This window comes from Onychostoma macrolepis, chromosome 25, assembly GCF_012432095.1.
Source record: "Onychostoma macrolepis isolate SWU-2019 chromosome 25, ASM1243209v1, whole genome shotgun sequence".
Taxonomy (NCBI): domain Eukaryota; kingdom Metazoa; phylum Chordata; class Actinopteri; order Cypriniformes; family Cyprinidae; genus Onychostoma; species Onychostoma macrolepis.
The window spans coordinates 24,460,111-24,472,350 of record NC_081179.1 but is presented as its reverse complement, the minus strand read 5'-3'; the positions used below and the strand labels follow the sequence as shown (position 1 = coordinate 24,472,350).

Sequence of the window (12,240 nt, the reverse complement as noted above, 5' to 3'; positions counted from 1 at the left end):
ACAAATAAAGTGAATGTAAGCATAGGCATATAGTATGTGCAAAAAAGGGTTAAAATCACATTACATTCTAGCGCTGTAACATTGCAATCTAAAAACTAAAATAATCATTTTAAAGCAGAAGGTAAATTTACTAAACTAAAAATGAAAATAATAAAAAAGCACAGACTAATTGAGTAAAAAGGCTATTTTGATTATTTTGATTTGATTAGTGCTATCATACACGTACACTTACTTGTAGGTTTAAAATTCTACATATGTCACATTTACAAATATTTCAGCAAAATGTATATTTTAGTCAGAGTTATTGCGCACCTATTTCATTCCGCTCCGTCTGTTTGGCGCGCATGCGTGTGGCGGCGCTCGTTCTAAATTAAGTCTGTGAAGTTCAGCGGAGAATCGCAAAGCAAAAGCTCATGCACTTCTGACAGCAAAATGGTAATATTTCTATTACTTTTTTAACATTTACAGATGGAGTATATACCTGTGAAATGTAAGTTATGCATTAAGGAAAACAGCACATCTCAAACACATTAACAGCGCGAGTATCATCTCTGTCAGCGGCACACGCATATGGGATCAGATTCCCGCCTAAAGTATTGTAGTTACAGATAAAAAAATAACAAGTGTGAAAACAAAATTTAAAAACGCAAGTAAAAATATATTGCACAAGATTTAAAAACGAAAGCAACATTTTTCAGAATAGCAAACAATGGTCACGGATAGAAAAATAATAAGCATAAATCAAAAAATTAATAACGCATTTTTAAAAATAATAAGCATGAATCAAAACTTTAACCACATTTAAAATCATATTGCACAAAATTGAAATATTAATGCAAAATTATCTGACTTGCGCACAAAATCATGTTTTCCTTGGTTATATTTCTCTGTTTTTTCTGCTCTCAGACATTTTCTGCTCATATTTTTATTTTTTGTGTGCTTATGCTGTTTTTCCCTTCGCTCTTGTTTCCACGTTCTGCGCTTGCTTTCCCAAATGTTGCGGTTAGAGTTTCATGTAAATCAGAGCGGGTTTAAGCATCATCATTGGTCCACTAGTTCTTGATTGACAGCTCCTCCTCAGCCAATCAGTCGAAGAGGGGCGGTGACGTCACTCCAGTGCGCCTCATTAGCTCCGATGTTCAGCGTTCACTTGTACAGGTGAAAATGTTTAACTGTCAGCTGGGTAACATCTTTCCATACAGGACACCGTTATATGTGTCTGCCTGGCGATCCGTTAACGTTAAATTAGTAAATTGATCAATTAATTATGAATGAATGAATAATGGTTTTGCATCGACTTGGCTAGATTTGACTACTGATCAATGAAAGTGGTAGTGTTACAGAGGAGACAGTTACAGAGAACAGGTCGATTTGATATGTACACAATGATTTATTTGCATAGTATGTGTATTTAAATAAACACTATGCAACAAGCTACATATATAATTGCATAAAATTAACGTTTTAAATATATATAAGGTTAGAATACAGCAACAATATGAAAGTAAAACACCCAGCAGGTGGCGGCAAGTATCTTTAGAGTAAGACATTAAATCATTCATTCAAACGGCAGATTCATTCAGTGAGAAATAAAGTGAATCATTCAGTATGAAAGGCTGCTGTGTGTTGCTTGTAGGACACTGTTCTGCTGTGGCTTTGTTTGGACTCTTCATCAAAATAGAGGAAAATGAGAAAATAGTTACAATATAAGTCATTCAAAATGTACTTGTTATATTGATTTTATACTACAGTTCAATAAAGATTTTCAATGGAGCTGATATTCGGGGAAAACACTCTTCCTCCTGTGATATTCCTTATTGTTGTAAACACAAAATGTGATAAATCTTACAAAACCATCAACCTTATCAATTACATACTGTACATGAAAGAAAAAGCTGCAAAGCTGTTTACAAAAAAAACAAAAACAAATACATGACAAAAAATAAGCAAATTATTGCCTACACACAGTTTAACAAACTAAACAATTGTGACTGGGATGTATTACTCTTACTCATATTATCCTCTCCTAACAGTATAGTACTTATTATTAGTCAGATATGGGCGAATCAGACCTATATAGCGGTGACTTCGCAAGCCCGGTGCATATTGTGGCTGCTCCCTTTCGCGGTGTGGCCATAGCCGAATGAATACAGGTGAATATAACCACGACGGGTCGCTAGGATGGCTCATTTAACGTTAACAGATCGCCAGGCAGACGTACAGCAGTGACAGACAGACACATATAACGGTGTCCTGTATGGAAAGATGTTACCCAGCTGACAGTTATCCATTTTCACCTGTACAAGTGAACGCTGAACATCGGAGCTAATGAGGCGCACTGGAGTGACGTCACCGCCCCTCTTCGACTGATTGGCTGAGGAGGAGCTGTCAATCAAGAACTAGTGGACCAATGATGAGGCTTAAATCTACCCTGATTTACATGAAACTCTAACCGCAACATTTGGGAAAGCAAGCGCAGAACGTGGAAACAAGAGCGAAGGGAAAAACAGCATAAGCACACAAAAAATAAAAATATGAGCAGAAAATGTCTGAGAGCAGAAAAAACAGAAATATAACCAAGGAAAACATGATTTTTTGCGCAAGTCAGATAATTTCGCATTAATATTTTAATTTTGTGCAATATGATTTTAAACATGTTTGAAGTTTTGATTCATGCTTATTATTTTTAAAAATGCGTTATTAATTTTTTGATTTACGCTTATTATTTTTCTATCCGTGACCATTGTTTGCTATTCTGAAAAATGTTGCTTTCGTTTTTAAATCTTGTGCAATATATTTTTACTTGCATTTTTAAATTTTGTTTTCACGCTTGTTATTTTTTTATCTTTGACTGCAATACTTTAGGCGGGAATCTGATCCCATACCACGCAGCCTCTCTCTCAGAGCATCTGACTGGGCGAGCACGAGCCGCTTTAAACTGAAACTATAAACGATAGGCTACTATATCTTACGAGTTTTTTTAAAGCCCTTCATATAAAGCTTGTGACATGTTTACAAACAAATTGTATTATGCACTTTCTCCGCAGCAGTTCAGTCTGCGTCCTCCCTAGATATTTTTTTTCCAGATGTGCTCGTATCAAACTACTGTAGTGTATATCGATATTAACGGTATTCCTTCATACTGTATAGCTTATAAAAATATATTGATATATTGTACAAACTCGATATACCGCCCAGCCCTTGGTGGTAGGCCTAAATGTGGACTGAGCAAGAAATTTGCCATTTATCATCTTCAATTGGCAACATGTTGTCTCACCACTGTTCCCTGCAATGGGCTGACCCTCTGAGGGGCCTGAGAAGTCAACCAATTTTACTAATTTCTGTGCAAAATAACATTAGGATGCTGCCATGTTTCTGAAAGTCATTTTTGCCACCCCTGTAATTTGACTCCAAATTTCAATAGAAAATTGTCATTTCGACATTTAATATTTTGGTTTTGTTATTAATTTATTTTCATTAGAAAAACATTAACAAAATTATATGCAAAAATATCTGAATCAGAGCTGCAATTACCAGTTCTACGGCAAGTGAGTGAGAGCTGAAGTGGTCCACTCACAGCTCATGTAGAGGGTTGGGACATGTGCACGTTTTTATCCATAATAAACTTTTTTTTTTATGATGATTCAGGGTACTTGTCTGCAGTTTGTGGTAATGTCATCAGCAGAAAGTGAGTCATCTCAGAGTTTAGAGAAAGAAATAGAACTGCTGTCTATTTCTGGATGCATGAAATACCAGAAAACACCTCGGAAAGAACAAAGTTCAAAATGTTCATGCTCAAAGTTCTCTCAGTATCCATTCCAAAGACTGGTTTAATGTCAGGTAATTACATTTAACTGGCACACAGCCTATGAATTTCTCATAAGTGAGCGCTCAGCAAATCTGAGAGTGTTCAGCAAAGCTGTCAAAATGGCTCTAACACTTTTGAGAACAGCAGGTCTCAGAATGTCAGCTTATTTGGATGATCTACTCCAGTGGTTCTCAACCCTTTTCCTGGAGCTCTTAAGTTTTACGGGTGTCCCTCCAAAGGTGATTAAGATGATTCAAAACTGTGAGTGCATTTTGTATGAAATGGAGTTTGTTTGAGCTATCATCCCAGTCAACAATTTGATCTCACAGTGATGTCACCATGATCTCCCAGGATACTCGTGATGAGGTCACAATGTGAGGTAACAGTGAGCTAAAAGTGTAACCTCACAGCGCCCTCACTGTGTGCTCATACTATGGTCACAATGTAAGGTCAAAGTGCACTCACTGCACAGAGACTAGATACCCAGCATGCATTGCAGCATGAAGCTTTTGACTGTCACCATTGTTGAGATTCATACATTGAGTCTTGATGTCTCTCTTTGTTTTTAAATGACACCATAGTTCAAAATGTTTATGACTTATGCTTTTGAAATCATTCATAAATTATTATACTGTTTGACCCTATACTATATAATCCAAAAGCTGTTATAATTAAAACGTTCAGATTGATAACACTTCACAAAGACTGCATACTGAATCTAGGTGATGATTTTGTTGTTATTGTCAACAACAAACCAATATCACCTGGTTGCAGTTTCTTTTTGGTTTTCCTTGCCATAACAAATGTGTTTTACAAACACAGTTACAGCAGCCCAAAAAAATATAATGTTATAAAGTCAAGGGTCAAGAGCCCAACTAAAGCAAACACTAATCACTGTGATGGTAACATCAAACAAAACAATAAAACATCTAATTCTCAATAAGCGCTTTTGTAGATATCAGAAATAAAGTCAGTCTGGTTAGTAATGAGTGGAGCTGGTGATGCTGTTTGTGGAGTTGTTTAATCATTCTCTGCTGAGATCATGAGAGATTTAATGTCTTCTTTTATTTCAGTTGATTTCATTGAAGGCTGTGTCTAGAAGTCAGTTGTATGTTTAGAGAAGGTTCTTATAACAGAAATCTGTTAGCTGGGCATGCACTCATGAGCTCATCATGTGACACCACTGTGATATCACTGTGATAGTGTTGAGAAACAGAAAGTAGAATGTCCCCCAGCAACTGCTATTTGAACTGCCTCCTCTCAACCTGCTCAACATTTTGAATTCACAATGAGCTCACATATTACTCACACTGTTAGTATCACCATATGAGAATGGTGTGATGTCACTGTGATCATCGCGTGATCTCACGTGTTGACTGGAATGTGCACAGACACTTTGTTCCTTTTCCCTTTTTGGTAGCACTTTATTTTACAGTACGTGTACTTCCCTGGTACATACATGGTAAATATCTTGTACCTACAGGCAAGTGAGTGGTAACACAAGGTACTTACCTTAAGTGTATGTACATGGTAACAAATAAGAAACACGGCTGTACTTAACAGTCGTACATGCATGGTAATTAGTTTGTACATACAGACAAATGTGGGAAAGAACGGTCACTTACAGGTAGTGCCCGTACATGGTAACTAATTAGATACTTTACTGTACTTACTAATGTATATACATGGTAAATATGTAGTACTTACGGACAAGTGGGTACTTACAGTATTACAGTATACACATATGACAATCGAGACCGAACACTGAGACAAGGAAACACAGGGCTTAAGAACACTGGGGTAAACTAGATAATTAACAACAATTTTCCAATTTAAGACTATTTCATTTTTTTCCCTAGGTGGCTCATTTGTTCTGGTGTCTATGGGCTCTCCTGCAGGCAAAACATTCCACCATTGACTTTGACTTCCAGAGGTTGGTTACCTTACTTTTTAAATTAATAATAAATTCCCAATATTTGGCACACTGAGTCAAGTCAAGTCACCTTTATTTATATAGTGCTTTTAACAATACAGATTGTGTCAAAGCACTTAACAGTATCAAATTGAAAGATAGAGTGTCAGTAATGTATAATGGTAAGATTAAACACTCAATTTTCAGTTAAAGGCATTTCATTATTGAATTCAGAGATGTCATTGTCTAGCTCAGTTTAGTTTAAATAGTATCTGTGCAATCAAATCGGCGATAATCGCTAGAAATTAAGTGTCCCCAACTGAGCAAGCCAGAGGCGACAGCAGCAAGGAACCAAAACTCCCTCTGTGACAGAATGGATAGAAAAACCTTGGGAGAAACCAGGCTCAGTCAGGGGGCCAGTTCTCCTCTGGCCAGACGAAACCCACAGTTCAAAAGTTTCTATTTCTATTTTTATTTTGTTGCAATTTCTAACAATAATAGTATTATGTAGTTAGGTATTTTATTATATTTTTAGTTATTTTGTTATATTTTTAGTTTTATTGTATTTTAATCGAGGTCTTCACTGGGGATATGTCTCTGGGGCTCATCTGGGTGTCCTGGTCTCCGCTGACTATCAGGGCTGTAGACATCATCTCTTGGTGCTGATCCACCATCTGATTGGATACGGACTGAGAAACAGAATAAGAAAGAAACAGACAAATATTAGCGTAGATGCCATTCTACTTACGATGTAACGAGTACATCGTGTGTTATGGGGAGTGATCCCGGTTCCGGTTGATCTAATTAATGCAGCCTAACAATCCTTTAACGGATTTGAATAATAGAAGCGTATTAGTGTGTTATGTGTAAGCCAGGCTAAAGAGATGGGTCTTTAATCTAGATTTAAACTGACAGAGTGTGTCTGCCTCCCGAACAGTGTTAGGTAGATTGTTCCAGAGTTTTAGTACTAAATAGGAAAATGTTCTGCTGCCCGCAGTTGATTTTGATATTCTAGGTATTATCAAATGGCCAGAGTTTTGAGAACGTAGTGGACGTGGAGGACTGTAATGCGATAAGAGCTCACGCAAGTACTGAGGTGCTAAACCATTCAGGGCTTTATAAGTAATTAACAAGATTTTAAAATCTATACGATGTTTAATAGGGAGCCAGTGCAGTGTTGACAGAACCGGGCTAGTTCTAGTAAGAACTCTAGCTGCTGCATTTTGGACCATCTGGAGTTTGTTTATTAAGCATGCAGAACAAACACCCTATAAAGCATTACAATAATCTAACCTTGAGGTCATAAATGCATGAATTAACATATCTGCATTTGACTTTGAGAACATAGGTCTCAATTTATATATATTTTTAAGATGAAAAAATGCAGTTTTAAAAATGCTAGAAACAGCAATGGCCATGAATATTTAGTGATTCACACCTGAGAGACAAAGGGCCATCCCCTAATGGCCCATCTGTGTCACTGTGACTTTAAGGCAGGTAAGAAAAAAATGTGAGGAGATTGAAAAAAATGTATATGTATACAAGTTTAAGTTATGTCACAGTAACACAATAACAACTGATGCACATAGGATAAGAAAAAAGAAAATACTCATGTAAATTATCTCATCCGTTGGATCAAACCATCACATCTCATTCTGTTTTTGAGGTAATCCAAAGCTTATTCCTCACAACGCATCTTCTTCCAGAAACGACAAGTAGTCGAGATGAACTTGAAGAAAAGTCTTGCTGCTTTGTTTATGGAGGTGATGTGGGCGATTACATGTGTGTGTGTGCGTCTCACATGGACGATTGTAATATCAAAAGCTGAGACGCTCATGGACATGATCTCAATAAAGATAATTAGCTCAGATGGGGAAAAAACTGGACATAGCGCTGGTTTCATACGGATTACTTTATCAGAGAACATGACTTTCATTTTTATGATGTTTTATTAACAAAGTTCAAGAGGAGCAATTACACTGTCTATCCTGAGAACTTCTATAAATAGCCCAAGCCATCTTACCTTCATTCTCTCTACAGTATTTCAGCATTCGATTCGCTCCTTTTGCCACTTTTATCACAGACCCTATTTTTTCCCGTCCAGCGACGAGACCGATCCTCCGCTGCAATTTGCCGGCCCCACTCCTTCTCCACCAGACACAGCCGGCTTCAGCACCAGGCTTCATTGTGGCTGCCGCTCTGCTGGACCAGCCACATGCTCTTGTAGCAGAGGCCAGCGTGTAAGTGCTGTGCAGGTAAAACCTCACTCCCCTGATCTCAAGAGGCGCTCTAGCAACTGACGCTAGAGGCCGTGGCCTTTAGCCTCCTTGTTGGAGCGCCCGCCTCCCATGCAATTCGAATCTCGCTCGGAGCAGGGCTAGTAGGACCGCAACATTAGTGCCGTGACCCAGATGGGAGTGAGGTTTAGGGGGGTGAGTGTAACGGAGGCCAGCTAGTAGCTGCTGTGCAGGTAAAACCTCACTCCCCTGATCTCAAGAGACGCGCTAGTGGCTGAGCATTTAGCCTCCTGATTAGTGTGTCCGCCGGGTTCGAGACCTGCTCGGAGCAGGTGAGTGGGACCCGTTACACTCTCCATGATGCCCAGCCTTAACCTCGCCTCCGCTGGCGAGACTTTCAACTTCCCCGGCATCCTCATGTCATTCAGCCGTACCAACAATTCCTCCGATCGGAAAGTGGACAGTATTTAAGCCAGAGGCAAACGCTGATTAATTCTGCCCATCCCAGTTCTCACCGCAGCAAAGCCTCACTCATTTCCCGCTTCGGCTCAGCCTTTCACCGGGGCTCTTCCGGCCGCGGCAGCATATGCAGCCGCACCTCCAGCTCTCGTAGCAGACGCTAGCACGATGCTGCCTCCGTTAGCGGCGCAGACTGTGTTGCAAATTAACTAATTTTTAGGTGAAGTCGCTAAAAGCAGGTTATGTGGCGAAAAGTTTGTTAAACAACATCATGACATAAACGGATAAAAAAAACAGGCATTTTTCAAAAGTTCATCATCCACACTGAAACGTCTGAAAACGTTACATTTGCCTTGTATAAAACATGTATAAAACCTCACTGAAATGTTACAGACGGAACAGACATAATAAGTTCCACGCAATTCTTCTGGCAGGAAAAATTTATTTACAGAAATATCTCATCATTCACTGGCATGCCCACAAGGGACAAGGCCTGAGAGATTGCCAAATCTAGCAACAAATTGCAGTCTGCAACACTGCAGGCTACCCAGGCATTTCAGCTTGTCCCGCCAAATGTCACAAACCCTTCCACTTTCCCACAGCCTACAGCTACATCAGCCAAAGCAAGCGCAAAGCTGCTTCCGCTTGCAACACAGGCCCCCACATCTCAGTCTTTCCCTCACTGTAAAACCCAACAAGTTAGGGTAACTCAAAAGTTTGAGGAAACTGATTGCCTTAAAACATTTAAGTTTTTTTAAACTAATAGTGATGAGTACTCTGAACTTATTTCAGTTGTTCACTAAAATAAGATATACATTGCAGTTAAATAATTAAGTGATTAATTAAGTGCTGATTGAGCATTAGTGATGAACACCTGCTGTTAACAAACAGAATCACTGACAGAAAGAGAAACACAAGAACAACAACTGACCTTAGACACATGCTTAGATGAAATCAACTGAAATAAAATACATTACATCTCAAAATCTGATTAAACAACCCCACAAACAGCATCACCAGCTCCACTTATTAATAACCAGACTGACTTTATTTCTGTCAGACATCTACAGAAGATCTTATTGAGAATTAACTAAGGTTTAGATGTTGATTTATTGTTTCATTTGAAGTAACCATGTTAGAGATCAGTGTCTGCTTTAGTTGGGCTCTTGACCCTTGACTTCTGTGTTAGTAGTTTTCTTTTTTTTTTTTTCTCTGGCTGTTGTAACCATGTGTTCTTCGAACATATTTGTTGCAACTCAAAAGCCCAGAGGAAGTGATCAGTAGTTGGTTGTTATATATTTATAATGACAATCATCTATTAGTGAGCTGATCTCATTGAGAATAAACACAACTCATTGTGTGTCTAACCTCTGGTTAAATGAATGTATTGATTGTAGTAAAAGCAATTCTAAAAGCCACTGGTTCTGTGACAGTCAGTTAATATAAAGGACTTTCTAAACAGTTTGTCCACAAAAAGTTTTAATTTACAGAAACAATTAGACTCACACAGACATCAACAATCAGCTTGTGAACCTCAACAATGGTGACTATTAAAAAAATATAATAATAATTTTGCAATGCATGCTGGGTACTAGCATAGTACAAAACTCATCCATGGCTCCCAGCATGCATTGCTGCATGATTTAAAAAAAATAAAATTTTAATGGTCACCATTGTTGAGGTTCACAAGCTGGTTCTTGATGTCTGTGTGAGTCTAGTTGCTGCCATAGATTAAAACTTTTTGTGGACAAACTGTTTGTAAAGTCCTTTATATTAACTGACTATCACAGAAACAGTGGCTCTTAGAATCTCTTTTACTATAATCAATATGTTCATTCAATCAGAATTTAGACACGATGAGTCTATGTTAAATCTCTATGAGATCAGCTCACTAATAGATGATTGTCATTATAAATATATAACAACCAACTACTGATCATTTCCTCTGGGCTTTTGAGTTATAACAAACATGTTCGAAGAACACATGGTTACAACAGCCAGAAAAAGAGAAAAAACAAAACTACTAACACAGAAGTCAAGGGTCAAGAGCCCAACTAAAGCAGACACTGATCTCTAAGATGGTTACTTCAGTTGAAACAATAAATCAACATCTAAACCTTAGTTAATTCTCAATAAGATCTTCTGTAGATGTCAGTCTTGTTATTGATAAGTGGAGCTGGTGATGCTGTTTGTGGGGTTGTTTAATCAGATCTTGAGATTTAATGCATTTTATTTCAGTTGATTTAATCTAAGCATGTGTCTAAAGTCAGTTGTAGTTCTTGTGTTTCTCTTTCTGTCAGTGATTCTGTTTGTTAACAGCAGGTGTTCATCACTAATGCTCAATAAGCACTTAATTAATCACTTAATTACTTAACTGCAATGTATATCTTATTTTAGTGAACTCAACTGAAATAAGTTCAGTGCACTCATAATTGTTAGATTTAAAAACTTAAAAGTTTTAAGACAATAAGTTTCATCAAATGGTTTGAGTTATCCTAACTTGGGTTTTTAAGGCAATTGGTTTACTCAAACGGTTTGAGTTACCGTGACTTGTTGGGCATATATCTTATTTAGTGAACTCAACTGAAATAAGTTCAGAGTACTCATAACTATTAGTTTTAAAACACTTAAATATTTTAAGACAATAAGTTTCCTCAAACGGTTTGAGTTAACCTAACTAGTCAGGTTTTTAAGGCAATCGGTTTACTCAATCGGTTTGAGTTACCCTAACTGTTGGGTTTTACAGTGCTCCTGTTATTTCTAACCCCCTTTTTTCCTTTAAGTGGCCTCAAGCTCCCATAGCAGATACTAGTGTGAGGCTGCCTCCGCTTTTCCTCCTGTTATTAATACCCCTTTTTCTTTTCAATGGCCTCCAGCTCCCATGGCAGACCAAACATTTTTGACATGTTATCAGAGGCTATCTGCTGGATTCTCTCCAATAATTATGCAATCCCTTACCTCATCCACCTTTGAGACGATCTTTTGATCATTTCACCTCCCGGCTCCATCCCAGTCGCTCATCTAGAGTTATATCGAGTTATATCCTCTAGTCGCCGCAGCGGCCCTGTGGGGGAAAGAATGGTCCACCACCAGCACTGTACTGCATCGCGATAACGAAGTGGCCGTGCATTGCATCAATAAAGGCCGTTCTCATTTGTCTGCATTAATGCCTTTTCTAAGACGTCTCATTTGGATTTCAGCTTGAGACCAATTCATTTTAAATGGAAAGCATGTTCCCAGACCCAAAAGTCAAATAGCTGACACTCTCTCCTGTTCTGATTTCCAGGAATTCAGGCTGCTGGCGTCAGATGCGGACCCACTCCCAACGCCAGTACCTCCATTTTCAGAGCTGATATTCCCGTAAGCCTCTCACAAAAAACCCTTCTAGATGCCTCCCTCAGTTCTATTCTCCAGGCCGTCTCCCCCAGGACTCTCCAATCCTATTTAACCGCATGAAAGGTTTTAAAAGTTTTCACCACGCATACAAAAATAAATAAATAAATAAATAAATAAAAACCTTCAAGCCAGCTCCAGCAAAGGCTTCCTAAGTGGAATTAAATTTTTCCACAAGCTCATTTTCGGCTCACCCTCCTCAGAAATAGCCAGCTCACAGACATCCATGCTCATCGAAGGCATCTAAAGAGCCCAACCCACCCGCCCAGATGCTAGACAGCCAATAACTCTAGACATTTTAACCAAATGCATTTCCACCCTCCGCAGAGGCTACCACTCCATTCACACCACCCGCATGCTCGATGCCATGTTCATATTGGCCTTCTTCGGTATCCTCAGATGCTCAGAACTCACCATCACGTCCAGCTTCA

The 12,240-nt window shown here is 38.5% G+C and overlaps 1 protein-coding gene across 8 annotated transcripts in view; it reads left to right on the top strand.

Moving 5' to 3' along the window:
- Positions 1-12,240, top strand: part of zgc:113516 (uncharacterized protein LOC541449 homolog) — a 68,287-nt gene that overhangs the window by 45,360 nt on the left and 10,687 nt on the right. For 3 of the 8 annotated variants that reach the window (XR_009269267.1, XM_058766475.1, XM_058766474.1), the window contains exons 7-9: positions 5,668-5,741; positions 7,804-7,975; positions 11,703-11,776. Coding sequence is in view for 7 of the 8 variants with exons in the window: in XM_058766475.1 (XP_058622458.1) it covers positions 5,668-5,741; positions 7,804-7,975; positions 11,703-11,776 (320 nt within the window). In the remaining variant the exon portion in view is untranslated. The remainder of the gene's footprint in view (positions 1-5,667; positions 5,742-7,803; positions 7,976-11,702; positions 11,777-12,240) is intronic. The other 5 variants (XM_058766478.1, XM_058766476.1, XM_058766479.1 and 2 more) reach the window with 5 other exon arrangements.